Below are 25,037 nucleotides of genomic sequence, written 5' to 3'. Positions count from 1 at the left end.
CTGACATAGGCCCTAGAGGAGAACTTCCTGCTAAATGACATAGTATTAAACTGATGCCCAATGACTGACCCCTGCAGCTGAGTGAGTATGTCTCAACTCTCATCACAGAAACTTCCTTTGCAATAGACAATTAACACGGAGACCCTACACCTGGTCAAAACAGAAAACAAGAGACTACAAAGTGCTGGGCCCTTAAATGAGACATCTGTACCATACTTCCTCCTACCAAGACTCAGAAACCACTGGAGAAGGAGTAGGAAGACTGTAAGAGCCAGAGCTGGTAGGTATCTGTCCTCCACATACAGCAAAGCGGTTGCACAGAAGAATTTGCAGTGATTGTGGCAGCATACACCAGACCCGTGAGAGTGTAATCAAAACAAAATCCAAGCTGGAGCAGACAGAGGAACATAAAGTCTCACCCCTACACTGAGTAGTTACTGGCAACTGATAGATGCTAAATGAAAGGGGGTCACTTTTCTTTAGCGGAGTGGCCCCTGGTAGATCTACCACACCCCATTCAGTGACCATGAATCCAGGGGTATAGAGGCAGCACAAATTGGACAGGATGGGTTTAAAACAACAAATTAGAACGCAAAATTTGGCGAGTAGAAAATGAGTCATAGATCCAGGAAAAGTCGGGGAGGAGGGCACATGTGATCAAAATGTAATTTATGAAGTTCTCAAAGGACTGGTAAGAAGGGGAGAAGAAATTAGTTTTCTTAGTGAAGCACATTATTTGAAAGGGTATATATTTGTTTTCACTTCTTCTCGTGCTCAATGGTGGAAATGCTGCGTACCTGATACTCGGTGACACCAGAACACCAATTAGCAATAATTAGCAACAGAAAACATTTCTGTCCAGGAGCCAGCATTGTTATCAAGCATGTTTGCTGCCCAAACTCTTAGAAACTAAGCTATGTGTAAAACAAAGAAAAGCAGGGCTGACACCAGAGAGAATATCGTTGTGAGTGAAGGCTCCCATTGTGTTGGTTTGGACAATGCTGTTGGACAATGCTGTCCTCGTTGTTGTGAGATGCTTTTTCAAATAACTAACTTCAATGAGTTAATATGTGAAAGGAGGAAATGAGTTTTAAAAATAAGTAGAAATAAGAATTCTTGAAGGAGCAAAGTCCTCAGAGGATAGAAAGATTCAGAGCACAGCATTATTCTGGGATACAAAAGGAAACTTAGTTTAAGGACAGGAAACCTATAACATTGAGATCTCAAAATAGCTCCTAAAAGCCAAGTATCCAAACCAGGTAAAGTGCTCCATCTGGTCAGCCTGCATTACACTTTTACAGAGGAGGCTTGTGAGAAACCGCTGTATGATCTCAAAGTTGTCAATGATTGGGGCCACTTAGTGCAGCATAACACTCCTCTGGATGACGCCACTGTCACTATTTTAACTCCCACTGGTGTAATTTCAGAAACATGCTTTGACTAAAATGCCAAGCTGGAATGAAGTAACGCGTCACGATGCCCTTTTAAGAGTCAACTAATTACAAAGACCCGCTCCCTGTGAAGGACTTGAAGGCTCCCTTCCGTAGGCCTGGCGGGCACAGAGGGGCATGAGAAACAGAAGCCACTGACAAACCACGTGGCTTTTAAGAATGCCTTGCTTTGCTCCATAAATATGTTCCTAAAAACTTCTTTTAAAACTGTGTTTGTGTTGTAACAGCAGCGCAGACCCAGAAAAAACTGTGTCCCTCACTATTTTGTGTGTTCTCAAACGAGTTACTAAGTAGGTTACTTTTTTATAATTCTCTATGGATTTAATGTTTCTACTCTGCCTGGCCTTATTCGGTTGCCTCGGAGAGCCAGTCTAACCCATCTGGATGATTTGAGAACTGCCTCAGCCATTGCGTATAATAGCAGCACATGTTCTACTGCCACCACCTGCTGCACACGTCACACATGGGGGGATAAAGTGTGGAATGTTTTTATTCTTTCACCGGCCAAAAAGTAAGGTTCAGTTTAGCAAATAAAAATAAATCACTCACATTTAAATTTAATATCCAGTTCATAATAAATACTTTTTAATGTAAGTATATCTCAAGAAATACATAGGTCGTGTGCATTCAAAATTATTGGAAAATTATTCTTCATTGATCTAAAATTCAAATTTAATTGAACACCCTATATTTTAACTTAGCCACAATGATACTTTATTTCCCCCTAATTATGACAGACATGGACATAAAACTTAAAGTAAGTGATTAAAGTGCCCAGTACTTGATCTCCCCTGTGGGTGCCCACAGAAGTGGGTCTGCTCCACCTTGGCAGGTCAGAGAGTTTAAGCCTACTCTGGCTCATTCATACTGACCTAAGGAGTGGCTACAAACAGGGTATCTTAACCTAAGATGTGGTTACTTGGTTCGGGTATTGAGATGACCCACAGAGGTGGATTCATTCCACGCTGATCAAAGATCAGAGAGTTCAAGGCTATTCCTGCTCCTTCGAGGATGTGATAGGAGGTTTGACCCAGGGAGTAGCTGCCTAGAGGATGCTTGGTCTAAGGTGTGGTCACTACTGCACATCCTACCTAAACAATAGAATACTTAACTAAGGATATAGTTTCTTGATGCTTCAAGTATTGAAGCAAGTAATTGTTCTGTTTATTCTTTGTGTCATGTTAAAGCAGTCTTTTGCCTTCTTCCCCCTTTTGGGGATTGGGGTATATAAGCATATGGAAAATAAATGCAGGTATATTCAGTATCCACTGGACTGCCCTCCCGGCTCTAGTCTATATCTCTGTATTTCTTTCATATCTTTATTTCTCCTACCTAATTTTTCTAATCCACATGCCCCTACCCTGGAATGGGTGAACCCCACTGAGGTTGGACCCCAAGAGATGCTGCCCCAACATGTGCCTACGACTCTCCCCCACCTGCACATACATGCATGCACACCCACCAGCATGCACATGGCACTCTCCTCTCTCCCCCTCCATTCCATCCCACTCCTCCCCTTCCCTCTCTCCCATATAAATCTCTGCTATACTTTCAGACACCACAATTTTTCTGTATCCATACCTAGATTTGGAAATTTACAGTAGATAGAATTTCATGATCACAAAGATACAAAACTATAACTTTTGGACCCACAATAAAATTCTTTCTTCTTCTTCTTCTTCCTTCTCCTTCTCCTCCTTCTCCTTCTTCTCCTCCTCCTCCTCCTCTTCCTCATCCTCCTCTTCCTTCTCCTCCTCTACCTCCTCCTCCTCTTCCTCATCCTCCTCTTCCTTCTCCTCCTCTACCTCCTCCTCCTCTTCCTCATCCTTCTCTTCCTTCTCCTCCTCTACCTCTTCCTCCTCCTCCTCTTCCTCCTTCTCCTTTACCTCTTCCTCCTCCTCCTCCTCTTTCTCCTCCTCTACCTCATTCTCCTTTCCCTCTTCCTCCTTTTCCTCCTTCTTTTTTTCCCCCAAGCCTCATTTTGCTTTTAGGGCAACAACTTAATCTAATCCTATTCAAGTAAACTCATCCAAATTGAGTCATTTCTCAGCCTACTTAGGTTTATAGCTGAGGCACATGAATGTTTAAGTCCCTCTCCAAATTCTCTCCTGTTGTCTCTTCCCTAAGGATAAATCTAAGGCAGAGGAGGTTCATACAGCTCCCAACACAGGGAAGCTGGCAAATAGATATATACACACCCATCTGCATCTGCCTTGGTTATCTGCTGGCCTCCTGTCCCTAAAGCCACATCTCCATCTGGTCTTCAGCACCAGACAGTGCTTACTGGAAAGGCAACAGCTAGTGTATGATACTCTCAATTCCCTATTGCACTCTGTGGCATTAGTGATCCCAGAAATCAGCTATGCCTTCATGCAACCAAATTGGTCTGCTGTTTTATATTTCCTCCATGTGATCAAGCTCCTTAACCTCAGCTGATTTTTACATTACACTCAGGTCTCAAAGAAAAAATACATCTATGTCTTTACATATGATTCCAGAACTGAAAAGGAAATTCTGATCCAACAACGGGGACAAGAAACAGTTGCTCTTACTCTGAGGCTCACAGGTGGTTTTGCACTCTCAGGGGCCCACACAGTACCCTGGATTTACTGGCCAGCTCAGAGATGCCGCACTGTGCTGGAGTAAGTCCTAGCAAGGCTCCCATGCTGAGACAAGTGGGGATGTGGCAGGAAACTACTGGAAAACAAGCCCTGTTTAAGATTCCACTCCCTTGCAGCTCTTCTCCCCCGGTTGGAGAGTTTCCTGGGGTGACAGGAAAGAGCGAAGGAAGACAATCTGGTTATAGCTAACCTGCCTCTTCTCGCAAGATATCAAGAATGTCTCATTTTTATTATTTAAGCCTGATGTAAAACTTTCCTCTAGAGTGGGTGGCCCAGTGTGGGAGAAGACATTTTAAAAGGAGAAAGAAAATAAAGAACATGATTAACGTCTCAAAGTAAAATCCTGCCACAAAGCTTTGCAGTTTGATTCTAGGAAAGCATCTCCTTGATTTTCCATGTTACGCAGAAACCTAGCACTGCCATGCCAATTTCACATCTTGATACTCCTTCATCAGTGGAAGTAGCCACCTTGAACCCCCTACACTACTCTAGTCCCCTGCAGGGATTTTTTGCTCCCTTTGTAATTATTCTGCCACCACCCCTGCCTCTTCTTGTTAAATAATGCCATCACCTGTGTGAGCCTTAGGAGTGTGATTTTGGTTTCTGTTAGAAGAAATGGAGAAAGGGTTGACAGAGCAAGACGGGAACTCACAGTCCTGTCAAAATGTAAAGCTGTTTTCACTCGTCAGCTTGTGGCTCAGGTCACAGATCCATCATATGCTGTTAAATAAATTAAAGACTTAGCCTGAAGAGCAGGTACCCAGAAATCTCAGAGAATCACCCGAAGACAGGGACTCCTAACGTCTGCCCTTCTCTATTAGTTGTGTGAGCATGAAAGCTTGCATGTGTCCTCGTTTTCCGTTGCGGTGAGAAAATATCTGACACAAAGCATATGAAAAGGAAAAGGGCTTATTTAGCTAACAACTCCAGTTTGCAGCCCATCACTAGGGCAAAGTCAAGGCAATGGGAACTTAAAGAAACTAGTCCCTTCCGCAGTCAATCCCGTCCACAGTCAAGAGCAGGAAGAAAATGGATGTGTGCACCATGCTGCTCCTCTCACTTCTGTCTACACTTTCACAGTGCAGGCCACAGACCCAGGGAATGGCACCCCCTGTGGTGGGCTTGCTATTCCCACGTTGGTTAAATCCCTCACAGGCCTGCCTGCAGACCAGCCTGATCTCGGTAATGCCTCACGGAGACTCCATTCCGGGGTGATTCTAGGCTATGTCAACTTGACAAAAACAATAATAATCACAACAACATAGAAGTCCTTCTCTTGTGACGTGGATAATGGTCACTTTCATTTTCTTTGTTCAAGTGACTGGGACTCTACATTAGAGCCCATTAGTAGAAAGTCTTTTTACATAATGCAAAACTCCATGTTCTTCCCAGAAACCGGCTTTCTTTGTAATCCTAATGTAAAATGGTCCCCACGTGTAAAGCACGCAGCTTTCATCTTGCTGCGTGACAATTTATGTGTGCCTTTTCATTTTCATCAAGCTGGCCTCATCCACCGGTGGGATTGTATTCACGAATATATGGCTTGTGTTAGTGCTTGGGAAGAAAACAGTCCTAAAAATAATGAAGTACTTTCTGCCTTTCCTGAAGGCCGGCCCCAAGCCAAAGCTTTGTCATGATTTAATACACTATCTTATTATTTTTAACGCACTGGTCTTAACAGAAAAACAAGTCCAAACATTCCAAATTACTGCTGAGTAATCATAGTTTCCTTTAAATGGGAAGCTGTGGGTCCATTGTTTATTCTACCCCTGGCCCAAAGGAACCTTTTCAAATATGTTGTGGAACTTGATGAAGGGCACAGCCATGAGGATGACTCGGAATAAAACGAGTTGTGGTTTGACACGCATGGTGGTGCACACCTGCCATTCTGAACTGAGAGGGAGGAGCATCCTGAGCTCAAAGCCTGCCTGAGCGACTGAACAAAACTATCTCAGAGGAGAAAACAGGGAGGCTAGGCCGAGGGTTGAGGGAGCAAACTGTTTGCCTTACAAGAATGAGGGCCTGAGTTTGATCCCCCCGAGCCCACATTAGGAAGGGATAGAGGGCCAGCTAGGGAGCTCAGCAGGCAAAAGAGTTTTCTTTCAAACCTGACAATCTGAGTTGGATCCCCCAGGACCACAGTGGACGGAGACAACTAACTCCCCCAAATTTTCCCCTTAGTATACACATGTCACCACCACCACACACACACACGAGAAAAAAGTGGGGTGTGTGTGTGTGTGTGTGTGTGCGCGCGCGCGGGGGGGAACTAAGGCCATACATAGTGGTGCTTGCTTGCACTTGCAGCACGAGGAATATGAAGGCAGTCATATTCTTGGGGTGTCCTGGCCATCTAGCCTGCTATATTTTGTGCATTCCAGGCCGGTTAGAGTCTGTCTCAAAACAAAATCAGGTGGGAGGAATCTAAGGAACAGTCAAGGTTGTCTATTAACCTAACGTGCACACATACACAGACAGAGAGAGGGAGAAAGACAGAGAAAGACACAGAGAGAGACAGAGGATAAGATAAAGCAAAAGAAAAAATGAGTTATAACTCTGAAAGCACTGTTATCCTTATAAGAAAATTTTTAGTTGTTTACAATAAGATATAGTAAACTCTATTATTATTTCCTTGATAATTACATACAGTGTATTTCTATTATATTCACCCCCTGCCCCAGTTCTTCTCAGATCCGCTTTCTCCCCATTTCCTGCTCATCCAAGTTTGTATTTACCCTCTTTCTTTTTTAAAATCCATGAAGTCCAATTCGTGCTGCCCATTTTTTCTTGGATGTGCAGCCCTCCACTAGAGCATGGTCAGCCTTAAAGAACACCGATCCTTCCTCTCCCAGCAGCTGCCCTTAACTCCTCAGCTAGGAGTGAGACTTCAGGCCCACCTCCCCTCTCACGCTGGGATTTTCTCTGTCTTGATGTTGTGCAGGCTTGTGCATGCTACAGTAGGCTGTCATAGCTACCATGAGTTCACGTGTTCAGCTGCTCTCTGTGTCTGGACAGTCTGACTGTCCCCCTGCACTTGCCAACCAACCACCGTCTGGCTCTTACTATCTTTCTACCCAATATCCCACAATGATCCCTGAGCCCTGGGGTGGGTAGGGGTGGGGTGATCTAGAACCATTTAGGGCTAGGATGCAATAAAGTCTTAGCACTGACCTAATCCACCAATTTTCAAATAAGTTCACAATGAGAGGTAGCAAATAAGAATGCTGGCCAGAGTTTTCATTAATAATCCTAAGCTATAGATACCATTTCCACTGTCTATAATTCTTCTAATATACTCTTATTTTCAGAGCAGTTCAAGATAAAACATAATTCACCCTCCATATGCTATATATCTACCTTAACTACTTTTTTTATTATTCTGAAGTGAGATTACTATTTTCCATTTAATAACTCTCAGAATAAAAGCTTTAATGCCAAAATTCATTTTAAGAATAAAATAATGAACAGTATAATCTACTTAACTTAAAACAACAATTACCCACATTCTTCAGTGCCATCACTAGTTTCTCGGTCAATGCTAGGGGCTTGGTCCCTGCTACTGTGTCGCGATAGGATACTCCTAAGGAACTGCTGTGGCAGGACACTCGCCTAGCACGAATAAGGTCTCATTTAACCAGCAGCACGAAGAGAGGAAAGGAAAGGAGAGAAGAGAGGAAAGGGTTGGGGAGGAGGCAGAAGGACAGGGTAGTGAAAGGAGACCCCAAAATTTGGTGAATTACCTCCTATACTTAATTTCTCCAAATTCACATGTGACTTGGGTGAGATACAAAGGCAGGGGACAGGATATGAGAAGGGGAAGGTTCTCACCAGGGAATAGGCTCAAGCCTCTCACTGGCCTGAGGAAGAAGTCAACACAATTAACAACTGCTTAAGGCCTTTCTCCTCCCCAGCTACAAACCTGCAATGTTTTAGGACTCTCACCAGGAACCCCATTTGTGCCAAATTCCTTATGTGGCCCCCATGGCTCCTGTTGTTACCTTCTCAGATTATATTTCCATTCAAGCCATCTCCAGAGCCACCTTATAAAGTTAGAGAGAGAGAGAGAGAGAGAGAGAGAGAGAGAGAGAGAGAGAGAGAGAGAGAGAGAGAGAGAAAAAGGAGTGGGGTTCCTTAGCAAGCTTTTGAGGTGTAACCTAAACACCACAGTGGTGTGCCTGGCTAATATGTACACACTGTGACTCTCCCTTCAGGATCCCACACCCACACTTGGATATGTATTATCTTTTCTAAGATCGTCTTCCCCTTAACCTTTATGTTTTAAAAAAAAAATCTATAAATGTCAGGGCTGAAGAGATGGCTCAGTGGTTAAGAATGCTGACTGCTCTTCCCCAGGATCCAGGTTTGATTCTCAGCACCCACAACTCTCTCCAGTCACGAAGGATCCGACAACTCCATCTGGGCCCATGGGCACTGCACATACACAGTGCACAGACATGCACACAGGAAGAGCACTCAGCCTCATGAAATAACAATAATAAGTCTGTGAGTGCCTTTTAATAAACTGCGACTATGTCCTTGAGAGTCCACCCATGCTCTGAGGTGTGGTTCTATAGCATTTCTTGAGCATCTTTCTGGTTTTCATAAAGTGTCAACTCTGCTCCACAGCTGCTGTTCCTGAAATTCTTTTCTGCATCAGTTTGCCTACGTGACAGTCCCTACATGATTAGGATAACTCCTGAGGCCACTGAAGGTGACAGTATAGATCATTTTCTCTGTCCCCTCACTGCTGACACGATCATTACTGAAACTACCAAAACATCACAATTATTGTCAATGACTCTCACATAAAACTTGAAAAAAGAGCCAAACAGTAGATATGAGAAGCTTACAAATCCACAACTTCTTCATTAAGCAAATAAGATAAAAACAAAATATGCAATTTAAGATTGAAAGCAAAAGACAAAAAAAAACCTCAAAATAATCCGAACACTTTGATCCTGTAATCAGAGTACTTCCCATCAGCAAGCTGTACAACACTGGGAAAGCCTTCCACAGGTCATCTACTGTGTGAGGCAGCTCCAGGCAGCTCCATTACCTATGGACTGCAGATCTGTCTAATAGGCCCACACAGCTCTTTTGGAACAAAGGTTTTATAATGGAATAGATGATAAATACTGAACTGTGATGTTACCAGATGCTTATAATATTAGGAGCTGTGTTTATATGGAGAATATTAGCATATTTTATCTCTGTGTGCTTACAGTCCAAAAGAGATTTTAAAATAAATAGGACTCTTAAAAATATAAGGAAAAATTCAATGTGCATTATAGGCTAATACTGTGACATCTTGATATAGTAAGTGATACTAAAATATTCTACTCAATATAGTTTATGTGATCAATGAATACAAGCCACTTGGCCATAGAATAGCTACTTAGAAAAATTCTAAGATGTCATACTGACTCTGAAAAATACCGATGACATTGAGTTATTTTGCTGTTGTTTAAAGCTAGAGTCCATGAAAGTGAGACTAAACCTTCTGCAGCATGGAGTGAAACAAACCCACAATGTCGGTGGTATTTCCCCTCGCCTAAATGTATTTCGGCAATAAATGTTTCTACAGCAGCCACATTTGGAGAATGAGATGGAATGTAAAAGCTGACTATAGTGTCCTCTAAAGAAGCAAACTTGAAGCTGTCCGAATATGTAGTAGAGACCCAAAATTATTATGGTTTTTAAAAATAAATGAACAAAGTGATCTTTTGTTACATATTAAATTAGCCCTCGGGCCATCAGCTCCCAACAAAGAGCTTCCTGTCTACAGAAGGCTGCAAGGCTGTGCGTTTAAAGTCTACTTCCAGAACCTCCGGCCTCAGCTAAGCAGCTCCAGTCCTCCCTCTGAAATCTGGCCAGTAGCACAGTGGGCACTTTCCTAGGGCTGCCGTTACCACCAAAGCCATGACATGAGCAAGCATGGTTTCACCTGGCAGCAACACACAACAATCGCTGTGACGTTCTCTTGACTGTGCACACAGGGAAAGGCGCACACTGGACACGAGAGCTTAGTGAGAATATGTCTGAGATCGTTTTCCTTAGTTCCACGGTGAACAAGTGACTCAGCTGGACTTTCTGGAACAAATGCTGCTGAGTCAGTACGAAGTGGTCTCATCAGCTTGGGTCAAGTCAGAGTGGACAATCCAGGGATAAGTACGCCCACCTTCCTTCTCGTCTCTTCTCCTCTTCCTCCTTTCCCTTGGGCTGTTCTCACAGTCAGTCTATTCTCTTTCGCTTATGGCAAGGCTGTATAGCAAAGATAATTTCTACAACTGCTGAAATATATGATCTACAAAAACATATTATGTGCAGACACCTGTTCTTTCATGTGAAAAGTAAGTTTGAAAAGCTAGAACTAAAAATATAAATTCAAATGACAAGCCTTTAGCTACATTACAAAAAATCAGAAGTGAGAGAGGGAAAAAAAAACAGAACCAATTCCACAGACATTCAAAGACACATAAAAGACAGCTATAAAGAGCTACATGCCAATAAGTTAAATAATCTAGAAGAAATAGATAAACTTCTAGATAATAGCTGCATCTGCCAATACAGAACCAGGAGGACATAGAAAATCTGAGCAGATTAATAAATCAGAAGATTAAATAGTCAGTCATGGTGACACACACTATAATCCCAGTACTCAAGAGGCACCGACAGGCAGACCTCTCTGAGTTTCAGGCCAGCCAGGCTGAGTGTTGAGATCTTGTCTGGAGGAGGAGCAGGTGAGGATGACAGCAGCAGAAGCAACAACAAAGTCTGCATCAGAGAAAAGACTTGAGCCTGAGGTTTACGGGACGTCTAACAAGCATTTAAAAGGAGCTAATGGTAGTTCTTTGCAAATTCTTCCAAAAGGCTGAAAAAGGGGTGACAAACTAATTTTCACGGCCAGAATGATCCTGATATTAAAGTCAGATAAGGACACTGTGAGAAAAGAAAATTACATGCCAGTATCTTTGATAAACATAGATACAAAATTCAGCACAACAGGAACAGACTGTTCTCAGCAGCATAAGAGAGGACGACCAACCATGGTCTAGCAGATCCGTCCCGGGGATGAAGGGAAGATTCAACATAAACAAATGAATGAACATTATAAACATCACTGACAGCTTGCAGGACAAAACCAAATGAACATCTCAATCCATGTAGACAATTTCACAAAATTCAATATCATTCGAAATGAAGTCTCCCGTGACGACAGATTTATCAAAAAAAAAACTAGATATAGGAAAAACATATTTCAACCTAATAAAGGACATACATTGCAAGTTCACAATTAACATTTTACTCAGGAGTTAACAATTAAAAGTTTTTCCTCCAAAATTAGGAGCAAGACAAAGATGTCCACTCTTTTTGGTTGATGTTTTGTTTTGTTTTGTTTGTTCGTGTTTGTTTGGTTTGTTTTTGTTTGGGGAGCTTTTGTTTTTATTTTTTGAGACAGCATTTCCCTGTGTTGCCCTGGCTGTCCTAGAACTCACTCTATAGACCAGGTTGCCCTCAAACTCAGAGATTCGCCTGTCTCTGCCTACCAGGTGCTGGGATTAAAGGCACGCACCATCACCACCTGGCAAGGATGTCCTCTCTTACCATTTCTATCCAACATACTTCTGGAAATCTTGGCCTAAACAATGGGGGGGAAAAGACAAGGGATGCTCAAATCAGAAATAAGGGTTAAACATCTCTATAACATAATAAACACTGGAGACAGTGCGAGTCCTCAGGTGAGTAAGGGCAGAACAGGGGCAAATGATGCTCTCCTGCATCTCCATGATTCCCACAGAAAACGTCTGATGCACAACCGACCAAGGAGGTGAGAATGAGCTCGGTACAGGCAAGAGATCAGGATCACAGTAAACACAGAAAGAAAGAACATGACAAACTACAGACCCCCAGAAAGTTAGATATACAATCAAGCAGCAGACTTTCTTAGAGTTCTAAGTGGAGGAGCCAGGAAAAGGGGAACCACAACCCCATTCCCCATCTCCATTCCTAGCTGGCCCAGGTCTCAGGAAGTGAATTCCCACCAAAGGAAACTTCAGATGAGAGATTCTCAGAGAGCTGGAAAGCAGATAGGAGGAGGGGCTCATTGTCTGTTGTGCTAGAAGGAGGAAGAACACCATTCTGAGATATAATGTGTTGCCAAACAGCTCCACCAGGCAATAAATAAATAAATAAATAAATAAATCAGCCAGGATTCTGTTAGAAGTAGACCATTCAATGGCAAAAGTAAACACAAGAATGGACAACACACACATACACACACACACACACACACACACACACACACACATTGATCAGCAGAGTCTCAGACAGTGAAAACATAGGGCTACCCAACAAAAGATAGGAAGCCTTACCTAAAGAGGAAGGGGGATTGCTATAGCAACCTACTTGTCAACAAAGGATTCAAAAATATACATTGGGTGGGGCTGGAGTGCTATGTTAATGATTTCAAAGAGATAAGTAGTTCCTGTGTACATTGCAGCACTATGTGCAATAGCCAAGACCACATAAGAGGTCACTGACAAATGGTGACAAAGGAAGCCTGGTATATTACATTTAAAACAGATAATATTATATTTTATGTAAAATAAAAGTTTAGAATAGTTTTCATCCTTGAAAATAAAAAGTCTAAACTTGCCAGGCATGGTGGCTATTGCCTTTAATCCCAACACTCGGGTGGAAGAAGCAGGCAGATCTCTGTGAGTTCGAGGCCAGCCTAACCTACAAGAGCTGGTTCCAGAACAGCTAGGGCTACACAGAGAAACCTGGTCTCAAAATAAATGAAGAAGAAGCAGGAGGAGGAGAAAGAGAAGGAGGAGAAGAAGAAGCTACTCTTACAATTTTTAACATATATGAAATTAAGAGGATGTTACACTAAATGACAGTAAGACAGAAAAAGTCAAATATTTCAGAGTTTCATTGGTACATGGAATCTAACAACATGGAACACACAGAAACAGAGAGTAGAAGAGTAGCTGTCATGACCAAAAGAAGGGAACTAAGGAGATGCTGACCAAAGAATTCCAGTCACAAGATGGATAACTTCTGACATTAACTTCCTTTAGGTTGTTAGTCATTTTCACTGTATGTATGCATCAAAGCATCGTATTACCGCCTTTTTATACAATTACATTTACTGTCTATAAAAATGTAGACACTTTTAATTTATTGATTATTTTTTCAATAATCTTGAAAAATAAAACATAAGCTACAAACTTTGCAACAGAGGATAGTACAGTGAGGTTGGTATTGGTTTTTGTTTGGGATGGGTTGGGTTGGGGTTTTTTTGTCCTCAAAGGGTCAGTACATTGGAAACTTGGTCCTTAGTGTGATATCGTGAGATGTGGTGGCACTTCTAATAAGTAGGACCTGGTGAAAAGTCCTTAGGTCATTAGGGAAATGAACTTTAAAAACTACCCAAAAGTGAAACATATGGGGCTGGGTATCATGTCAAGTAAAATAAGCCAGATTCAGGAAGACAAATAAACATGTTCATTCTGCTATGGAGAATCTAGCCCTTTTTTAGAGCCGCATGGAGAAGGAGGACTATCTGGGGAAAGAGCCAATACGAGGGAGATGAGGAGACGGGGCTGGGTGCGGAGCTGGATATGATCAAAATGCACATCGTGTGCGGTATGAAGATACATAATGAGATCTAACATCTCGTGCAACTGGTGTGAGCTAATAGAAAGGTACCTTCAGACGCGATAGATAAGATCCTCTCATTGCTAACTCCCCCAGAACTTTGTTCCCTCAGTGACAGCATTCATTGATAATCTTACAGACTTGGTCAATCTAGACATGCACAAGTGTTGGGGCAGCTGGCCCAATCCCTGTGTTCAGGGGCGTGGCTGCCCCAGGGGAGAGAGGTACCTTTAAAAAGAACCGGGTTGGGGAGAGACGGCCCTGTTTTTTCCCCGTTTGACTCTCTGCTTCGCTGGAGCTTTGGCTTTGTAAGTGTATCCCACTCTCTCCTTTTATTAAAACTGATTTATTCTAAAAAGACTATTTTTTGGTTATTTCCAAATTCCTCCGACCGCCGCTACACACAAGTAGCCAACATGCTGAAGAAAGGCCAAAATGTTTTGTTGCCTCCAATATTCCTGACAGCATTGTAAACTTTAAAACAACCCACTACAAAGCATTAACTATTTCAATAAACATTCCCGACTATACAGTAGCCATAAGCTGCCCACAAGGCAAATTATCACACGGCAAACAACCCTGTAACAAAAAATTAATAAATCTTTTCTGGTACATAAAAATTAGCCGCCTCCCTCAGTGATTGAGGTGACACCAATAAACTGAGCTCTGAGGACAGCAGATGGAAAGAGAGAAGCAGCCTTTGACTTAAAATATGTTTCTGTGCTTTTACCTCACCAGTTATAGATTCCTACTTGCCCTGAGTAGTAACTACTGAAGGGAAAATCAAATTCTAGATGTAGAGTCATTTTGGACATTCATTTTAAAGTAAAGAGTAGGGCTCTCACATAAAATTCATGATTTTCTTCAGATTTTTAACTCTAGAGAAAGGAATTACCCTATGAAGATCTGTAGTTGGTGAAGGAGTGAAAATGGTTGGATGGTTATGGCAATAAGCTAGAAATTCAGAAACGAATAAATTCAGGAACTGCTGACTCAGAATAACCTTTAATAATGAGTGCAACCTCTGCATATGTATGTATGTATGAGTACATGTATGTGTGTACGTGTGTGTGTGTACATGAATGTGTACATGTTTTTGTGTGTGTATGTGTGTAACATTATTTTATCCTTCTTTATGGTTGAATAAAATTCTGTTGCATATATACCACAATTTCCTTCTCTGTTCACCTCTTGCTGGATATCTGGGCTTGTCCCATATCTTGACTATTATAAATGCTACAGGAATGAGCACAGGTACGCATGTATCTCTACAAAATCCTAACATAAATCTTTTGGGTCAATACCTTGGAGTGGAGGTTTTTTGAGAACCTTCCATGCTTATTTCCATATACATACATGTGGGAGGATGGAATTTGAAAAATAACAGTAATGGCATCTTCTGTCCAATGTGCACATCAATAAGATATGTGTTGGATAGAATGAAATATGTTTGGTGTGGATTGACTTTTGGTGTACCATGCTACCGTATAATTGAACATTTTAAATACTTTGTAGTGAATTCTTAAGTGATATCTGAAATGCCTGGAGATCTTCAGAAGTAGATTTGTAAGTGTCAAAAATAGTCATTTTACTTGACTTGGTAAATAAGAAACAGAATGCTATCTAAGACAAACATGAATATTTCAATGTAGCAGTCTTTGGCTCACTTATGCCTAAAAGGAAGAATTTAATCAAGATTCTTTCAAGAGAGCTGCAATCATTACAGAGTGAGAAAGGAAGGATCTTCTCCCAATTGAGCAATTAACATATTTCATCTAACAACAACCATTGATGTGAATCTCCTGCTTAAAGATTCTTCCAGAAGCGCCTCCCATCTCCCTGTTCCCAATTCCAGTTTTTCTTAGACTGCACCTAAAGAGCTCCAGATGCACTCCTTCCTATTTTTAAAGTCTTCAATAAAATGTACAGAACCTCCACTTCCATAAAAGCTCAAATGAGGGCTTGCTGTACCTTACAGGTTCTTTGGGCAACCTGCAGGACAGTGGCACATGCCTCCTTTCTTTCCATTTATCATTCTGTGGCTGGAATCTGTCATCTTCCTCTTTGCTATGTGCTAGCAACAAGCCAGGGCTTCTGCAGTCTTAAATCCCCAGGGTTCTTAAGCTCAAGACTTAGCCTAGGATGATTTTCTTTGTGGTTAGTCATCACCCATCGGCATTTTTTTTTCCTTTTAAGCTTTTATTTGTGCGTTCAAGGCATTTTAAAGGACAATTTGAGATCTATACCTGACATATTTATATAATACAATTGTTAAATAAATACATACCGATTACTATAATCAGATTAATGCGACAAGCACCACCCATGCTATACACAAGAGTCCTAGAATCCATTCATATTAAAGCTGAAAGTTTGTATCCTTTGACTAACAACCCCTTGTTCGTCATTCCCGTAACCCCAGATCCTTCACTCTGCTCTTTGCACAGACATGTGTATGTGCTTTGATAAAACTTAAACCCCATCCCCTCCGATTCCTCCCCATCCCTTCTACTACTTTCCTCTCCCAATATCCTGCGCTCTGTTTTTAGACCTCATTGAGTCCACTTAGGGTCAGATAGATAGATAGATAGATAGATGATAGATAGATAGATAGATAGATAGATAGATAGATAGATAGATAGATAGATAGATGATAGATAGTAGATAGATAGATAGATGATAGATAGATAATAGATAGATAGAAAGATAGATAGATAGATAGATAGATAGATAGATAGATAGATAGATAGATAGATAGATAGATAGATAGAGTGTGTGTATTGTGTGTGTGTGTTTGTGTGTGTGTGTATGTGTGTGTGTGTGTGTGTGTGTGTGTGTGTGTGTGTGATATCTATTGGAGCATGGGTAGCCTCTCAAGAACCACATCCCTGAAGAAAGTTGACTCTCTCCCCCGGTGGCCATAAACTGCCAACAACTCCTCAGTGAGGAGTGAGATTTCATGGTCCCCTTCCCCATCTATGGTGGGATTTTGTCTGGCTTAGTCTTGTGCGTGCAGTCACAGCCACTCTGAGTTTGTGCTCGGTGGTCCTACCATATCCAGCAAACAATGTGTTGCTGCAGCTACCCACTGCCTCTGACTCTGTGCTAAGTCCTGAGCACTGAGAAGAGGGATGTGGTTCAGGCACCTCACGTAGAGCCAAGCACTCCACAGTCTCTTAGTCCCTGCGCATTGACCAGTTTGGGGTCTCCGTATTAATTACCACCTACTTCAAAAAGAAGCTTCTCGGATGAGGGCTGAGGGATTCCATCATCTGTGAGTACAAAGAGAAGCACTCAGAGGGCAGTTGTTGTCCTACCCATTTCACAGGATGACAGTATTAGGTTTACCTAGGACCTAGGACCTAGGTCCCAGTTAGCAGCACTAGGCCTGAGCTCTATTTTTAAAATGGAGCAGGCCTTAAGTCTAATCGGAAAGTGGTTTGTTACTCCTAGAAAATCCATGCTAATGTTGCACCAGAAGGCACACCTTGCCAGGCCAGTTGTTACTGTAGCTAACAGTGTTGACACTTAAGTAAGACCGTTGATGTGTCTTTTCTCCCTGTAGCATGCTCAGAATCTTCTACCACTCTGAAAGTATAATGGCTCTGTTACCTGGGTCCTGTTAGAAAGTTATTTTCTGAGTCTGTAAGTGGAAGTCAATTCCTTATTTTCTCCACTAACAGTTTGATGGTAATATGGTCTGATGTTGATTATTACTGGCTTTATGAAAATAGCAAAAGATCACATGTAGAATTTTGCTTTTTAATTTAAGGCTTTAACTAACCTGAAAGCATTTCTTTTGGCTTTTTCTTTATTTTTTTAATTTTTAATTAAAATATAATTATATTTCCCCCTTCCCTTTCCTTCATCCAATCCCCCCCACCCATGTAATCCCCTTGCTCTCTTAAATTCATGACTTCTTTTTCTTTACCTGTAGTTACATTATTTATTTATTCATTTATCTATATTTATATGTATGCATAAATATATAAATACAACCTGCTTAGTCTGTGTACTGTTACTGTATGTGTATCATTTCAGGTCCAAGCCTAGACAAGGAACTACTAGCAACTAAAAAATACTAAACGCTGAAGGCATTTTTACAAAGTCAATTTCATGCAATTTATTTCTAATTTGTTTCATTGATAAGGCTTTAATTTAAATTCAATTCTACCGAATATCATGTTCTTTCTGATATTCTAATTATCTGGAAAGGTTAAAGTTTAGTAAAAGAAAAAATCTTGTTCATTTCTGAGCATGAGCACTAAGAAGGAATCATTTTGTGCTGAGTCTACCACCTAGAAGGAAGTTTGGACACATAGAAAGGACATCATTATTGAACAAACTGGAATTCAGTTGTCATATTGGGTCTAAAACTTTAATCCCTAAGGAATTATTTAGCACAAACACTGAGGGCTTTAATTGCTCTGTCCATCAGAGACATCGCTGTAAAGGCATATTGGAACCAAATGCTGCCATCTTCCCTCCCATTCTGTGTGTGTGTGTGTGTGTGTGTGTGTGTGTGTGTGTGTGTGTGTGTATCTGTGTCTGTGTGTCTGTGTGTCTGTGTCTGTTTCTGTGTGTGTATGTGTGTCTGAGTGTGTTGGTGTGTGCACGTATGTGCTCGTGTGTGCATTTAATAGCCAGAGGTCCATGTTGGGTATCTTCCTCATCACTCTCTGTACCTACCTTTGTTGAAGGAGGGATCCTTACTAACCTGAAGGTCACCAAATTGGTTAGACTGGTTGGTTGGCAAGCCTCCTGTCTCTCCTTCCCAAGCATTGGCATTACGGACACACCCTTAGCACTGGGCTTTGGGGTTGAATTCAGGTCCTCATACCTATCCAGGAAGCATTTTACCAACTGAACCGTCTCCCCAGTCCCATCAAAACTCCCTTCTTGAGAAATAATACTTTCTTTATGTGACCATAGTCACCAGTCATCCGACTACATTCTTAAAATCATTGCATACTATATTATATTTTCAGATCAGCACTAGAGCAGCACTAGACCCTATGTGTGAAGCAGAAGTATATAAATGGAGAATACATCCTTATGGAAATTATAAACCATTTAAGAGATGGGTTTTTAAGGTTAGCACTAAACAACATCCTGATAGCTATTACTAATAGATGTGTTAGATGCCGTGCGAAGCTGTTTGTAAACATTAAAGGACTTTCTTTACCCCTCATCACACTTTCTCAAAACAGGCTCACGTCTGGTACTATTTTCCCCAAGTTTTAAAAGAAGAAAGTCAGTGGCTAAGCAGTGCAAACACAATGAGTTCGGATAAGCCCACCCTCTAGCCATTGAACTAGCAAAAGCTAAGAATGAAGGTTACAATTGACCAGAGGACATTGGATGAGGTGCCATGAGGAAGGCAAGGCTTCAGTGTAGCTTTAAAGAATGAGTCAGAGTTAAATAAGTAAGTAGAAAGGGCTTAGGTCATCTAAATACCAAGTTAAATAAACCTTGTGTGGAGGTCAGAAGGTGAGAATAGCAGGCATGATCAGGGAGATAAGAGTCAACGGTATGTGGGGTGTTCCAACCTGAGAACACATCTGAAGTGTTTTCATTTCAAATATATTTGCACCAGCATACAAGCATGTTTTAGTGCACCCAGTGCTCAATTCAATAGTGTTAATTTTAATTCGTAACAAAGGTCTTGGAAGCCTGTGGAAATGGAATGTGTTTCACAATGCTATGTTAAGCATTAAGGGTAGAAGAGAGGAAGGAATTAGATTACAGTCTAGATTAGCAAACTTTATTTTATTCATAAAAACCAAAGCCCCAAGAAAATTTCTTGATTTATAACTGCTCAAATTAATGCATAAGACTTGGGACAGCAGCTGGCACTTGCTGTCATCATGCCCGTGTAGCATTGACAAATAGGATGAAATCAAAACAGGTAAATGACCAGATTTTGTCCCAGATACCAAGAAATGAGCCTCCAAACCTTCAGGTTAATGTTGTGTGTCATCTGCTCCCTTCATCTTGGTGCGCCTGCCCCTCATCTACCACAACCTCTCCGCCTCTTTCCTACTTCCAATACTACTCTTTGTGAACATGGGGAAGATGTCAGGATTCTTCTGCTCTGACTCAAGTATAAGCGTCCATTCCTTGGGAAAGAACACAACAGCCCACTCGTGTTGAGGACGCAGCATAACTCCCCAAAAGAGGTAAGCGAGAAGGAGATGGAATGGCCAGTGAGCCGGCTCAGCGGGCAAAGGCTCTTGGTGTAAACCATATCCCAGGACCCCACATGGTGAGAGGAGAGGCCCAATTCCCACAAGTTGTCCTCTGTCCTCACACATACCATAGAATGAACACATGTAAACATGTTCAATCTCTCTATCCTCTCCCTCCCTCCCTCCCTCCATGATTTTTTTAAGACATATTTTTAAAAGAAACAAAGCAAAGTACAGTAAAGGTCTACCTATTATTCAGAAAGAAATCTCTCAAAAAAGGATATTAAAATATAATCATTGTGTTCAAGTAGAATAAACCTATGGCATTCAAGTTATCTAAAGAAATATGTATATTTATAACAAAATCTCTATAAGAGATATATCAAGAGAGTTAATACATACAAATATTTCATGGGAAATAAAAAAAAATTTAGTGAATGAATCTATTAAGAATTATTACAGTTAGTTGGTGAACTGGCCAGCCAGAAGTGAAGAGCTTGGGTGATATTAGTATCTTCTTTTTTTCCCAAAGTGGATACAGGAATGAAATAAATTATGAAAACACTTCAAACTGGGCAAAGGGGAATCGGTTAGCATTTTCACAGGAAGAGGTAAGGACTAATGCCTACCTGCATTTCAAAGTTAGACAACACATTAGTTTTACTGGCCCACAGGCTGAGGCCGAGACCTTGGGCATGTTTCTTTGCTCAAGGCGACAATGGCGGCACTGATACCTCCTGAGTGTTGCCATGGTCAGATACTGTGGGCCTGGGCAGGGGGCACAGATGGAGACAGCCAAGGACCCTGTCCTCCCGCAGCTTACACTGTGCTACAACAAAGAACAGCGAGTGCCCTGGGATCAGAAGTGCAGTCACCACAAAGCCTCCGGATGAAGAACCCAGCTTCTGTAACAAGGAAGTTGTCTTGCTGAATTAGCAATTTTACAGAGATCTGAATCTTTCCCAGGAAGAAGAAAAAAAAAACAAAAAAAAGTACTTTTCACTGTGTGCTTAATAGATTTTTTTTTTTGAACTTTAAAGGAACAGGATGGAAGATAAAGACAAATCCCCTCCAAGTCAAAGAGCAGACCCTTTAAGCCCTGCCCAGCCAGGGCTGGAGGCAGTCCAGGCCCGCACAAGCAGCTTGGAAGGGTTCCACAACTATGTGGCATTCTCAGCTACAAAAGATACTGATAAACTGATTCTACTGTACTGCCACGACATTTAGTGACGTCACTCATTGGTTACAGAGTGATGGCTGAGGCAGGGGCATAGATGAGTACACGCATCCACAGGCATTCCGCGTGGTCATTGTGCCCTCTCCTCATACCTGTCCTCAGTACCATCCTCTCAGAGCTCCGCCCTTCCGCCCTTGAAGTGCTTACTTTCTTCCAAGTTTACAATTAGCTAATGTAAGGATCTAATCACGGGAAACGTGCTTATGAGAAGGGATCGGGCGCGAGGGGAGTGACTATTGCCTGCCAATTCAAACAGTGCCTGATGGTAAAATATGATCTTGGAAACAAAACTGGAATGGGATCTATACTGTCCAGAGCAGAGATCCGCGGTATGAATGCTGAACAGCCACGCCTGGGAATTCACTGCGGTAGCTCTGGGGAACACTGACACGCATGTTATGTTATGTCTGCTAACACCCACTTGAATGAACAGCATGTTCTTCTTCCGTCTAAAGTATGTGTCAAGATAAACCGTTTGCCCTAGTCTAGAACAATCCATAAAACAAATATGACCCTTAAAGCCATAAGGCCGCAGAAAGGTTAAATACCCAAGATTGAAGAGGAGCTGATTTACATCTATGACAGAGCAGGAACCAAGAACACAGTTCACTTCCCTTTGTGTTTCTGAAGCCACATCTCATGGACTTGATGTGGTTTAACAAAAATACTGCTTTGAAAACCCACACACAAAAGGCCCAAAGCTTGTGAACCAGGCAACACGAGACAGACACACCGATATAGGAGATTCTTAAATGCCAGGTCATCCATTTAGCCGCGATTCTAGACACGGGCTATCACTAAGCTTGTTCTCAATGTTCAGGCAACCTAATTTAATAAACAGCTAATGTCTGCCCTAATCCAAGTAAGCCTGGCAACCAAGTAAAAGCTTGACGACCCTGACACCTAGTGGCCGTACAGAAACTGCAGCCAACAATAGCCTGAAGAGAAGAGCAGGCGCTGCGGCTGCGGCAGTGTGGGTCCCCGTATCACTGTGAACCAGGTGTGTACAGTACCAATCCTGAAAGCAAACTCATGAAGCTTTGAGTTGTCCCTGGGATTATCTTGAAACTATCCAAGTGGGCCAACGTTTTACTCATCTTCAAACATAAAAACCAAAAAACTCGAGGTCAACTGCTATTGTTGAATTTTTTTTTTCTCTTTTCCCTACTCTGTATGCTCATCCAAACCCTTTTCCTCGTCTTTGGGGCTGACTCCAGATGGATATACCCTGCCAAATCCAAAAGTCATGTGGCCAAACCATCATAGAAATTCCCTTTGTGCTGCTGAGATGTCATTACCAAAGGGTCGTTAGACCTTCACAAAGCCGCGGGAATCTTCTTTTGCAGAAAGAAAAGGACATCTGTAGAAACCCCTAAAGCACCCATCTAAGAGCCAGGACGACCGACCGTGAACACTGTAGGTAGCCAGAGGAACGCAGAGAGATCAGCACAGGCTGTTTCTACCCCGATCGCTAGCAGATGAGTCTCCCTGACCTGCCTGCACCTCTGGCAGGTGGGACAGCAGGAAGCCAGAACTGTTCACCTTCTCCACAGAAGGAGAATCCCGCATCCTACCTGCTGACGTTTGAAGGCTAAATAATCCAGGTTTTCCAGCTCCTTCCCGAGCTTCTGGTAGGTCTTCTGGAGGTCAGATTTGTTGGAAACATTTTTAAGAGACTCAAATGTTCTTTGAAACTGTAAATGAAAAGAAAGGCGGATTATAATAGTGACAGATTCTTCTCAAATCCCTAGCTAGCTAACAGAGTCAACAATGCACTTCAGTTTTACCCACTATAATTCAGAGACAGCAAATGCTAGCTAATTATCCTTCAGTGGACTGATTAGGGATGATTATGAAGAGGTAGAAGCTGCATGTGTGCAGCCAGCATTATACATGAATGAGAAGTCCATTCGGTCCTCAATGAGCACACATCATCCAGAGTCAAAGAGCTTCCATGCTTCAGGGTCCCTTGAAGAAAATGAGACTTAATGTGTAATTTTAAGTCTAAGTAATATTATAAGACGTTTCAATTGGTGACGTGCTTGCTGTACAAGCCTGAGGACCTAAGGTTGGATCCCACCATCCACGTTTGTAATCCCAACACTGGGAAGGCATAGACAGGACCATCGCCCAAGCCCAACAGCCAGCCAGCCTAGCCAATTAGCAAGCTCCGCTACCACTTTACTAAGTCAGCATAATGCCTAATTACATTCTGAGTGTCTGTCCTTAGACCCACAGGTAAGTGTAGCTCTCAGCCTCCTCAAGGAAACTTCTCTTTGCAGCAGATGAAGATCATTATGGGAAACCACAACTGATCAGAATGCTGAGCTGTGACGCCCAGGCCCATGAGATGCCCAGGCCCATGAGATGCCCAGGCCCATGAGATGCCCCAGGCCCATGAGATGCCCAGGCCCATGAGATGCCCAGGCCCATGAGATGCCCAGGCCCATGAGATGCCCAGGCCCATGTGACACCCAGGCCCATGTGATGCCCAGGCCCATGAGATGCCCAGGCCCATGAGATGCCCAGGCCCATGTGATGCCCAGGCCCATGAGATGCCCAGGCCCATGAGATGCCCAGGCCCATGAGATGCCCAGGCCCATGTGATGCCCAGTCCCAGCTAATACATCTATAACCCTCAGGCTCAGAGATCATTGCCAAAGGAGGGGGCGGGGAAAAGATAGCAAGAGCCAGAGGAACAGTGTGCTGTGAAATTGTGACACCTAGAAACGCCAGAGAAGGTACACCTATAAAGTCTCACTAACATGCCTGCCTAAACATGACCTGAACCAGGATGACAACATTAAACACGTTAACGTGAGAGTGGGAACTCGGGAGGCCTCAACCCTAGACAAAGAACTACAGGCAACTAAGGAATGATGAGAGTTCGGGAAATAGACTTCCCAGGGGAAGAACACACCGTGTGTGTGTGTGTGTGTGTGTGTGTGTGTGTGTGAGAGAGAGAGAGAGAGAGAGAGAGAGAGAGAGAGAGAGAGAGAGAGACTGTGTGTAACAAAGAAAAAGGAGTCCATGGATTTGAATAAGAGCAAGAAAGGGGTACATGGGAAGGGTTGGAGAGAAGAAGGGAAATGGGTAAATGATGTAATTATATTGTAATTTTTAATTAAATGAGCTTTACATTTTTAAAAAAATAAGGTAGAGAGTGACTGAGGAAGATATCTGATGCTGACCTCTGACCTCTACATCCATGTGCAGAAAGGTGCATGACTCCAGAGAGAAGGATGGAGAGACAGGCAGGCAGGCAGGCAGACAGACAGACAGACAGACAGACAGACACACACACACACACACACACAGAAGGGTGTGGAGAGAGATTCTCTGCTTGTGAGGAAGAAGGGGATCAGAGAGACTGGGAGGGGAAAAAGAGAGTCATGGTGAGGAGGTAAGAATCACCAAATACATTATATACATGGATGAAAATGTCATAATGAAACCCATCATTAATATATGCCCAAAAAACCATTTTTCAACCAGTTCCCACATGTCAATCATGCAAACAAAAAAAATCATATGACGAGTTAGCTGCTTGGATATGTTCCCGTTGTGTTGTGAGACTTGGCTTGTGTCTGTAGGATCTGTGCAAAGAACCAGTCACTCGTGAGCGTCAGAAAGGAAGATTTCTCAGCGCTTGTATTTCAGGAAGGGAAGCGCACTAACACATTGACGACGGAAGCATATGTGGTACGTTCATCTTTGCTCTGTAACCAAAATCATTTCTGCTGAACTGGAATGCTCCTGTCCGTTCTCAAGTCACACGCTGGATAAACGGGACAAATTGCGGTAGATCAGGGTGCTTCCCACTACTAATAAGGAAGGGGAGCTCATGAAAAAATGAATTCTTGGTGCTTTAGTAAAT

General features: G+C 42.3%; 1 protein-coding gene across 1 annotated transcript in view; it reads right to left on the bottom strand.

The window, feature by feature from the left end:
- Ctnna3 (catenin alpha 3) overlaps nt 1–25,037 on the bottom strand; it is a 1,277,532-nt gene that overhangs the window by 1,200,305 nt on the left and 52,190 nt on the right. Inside the window, exon 4 of the mRNA XM_038342272.1 lies at nt 22,735–22,854. Within this exon, the coding sequence (XP_038198200.1) occupies nt 22,735–22,854 (120 nt within the window). The remainder of the gene's footprint in view (nt 1–22,734; nt 22,855–25,037) is intronic.

This window comes from Arvicola amphibius, chromosome 9, assembly GCF_903992535.2.
Source record: "Arvicola amphibius chromosome 9, mArvAmp1.2, whole genome shotgun sequence".
In the NCBI taxonomy this organism is placed as follows: domain Eukaryota; kingdom Metazoa; phylum Chordata; class Mammalia; order Rodentia; family Cricetidae; genus Arvicola; species Arvicola amphibius.
The sequence above is the reverse complement of the archived record's forward strand: the minus strand, read 5'-3'. Positions and strand labels throughout refer to the sequence as shown.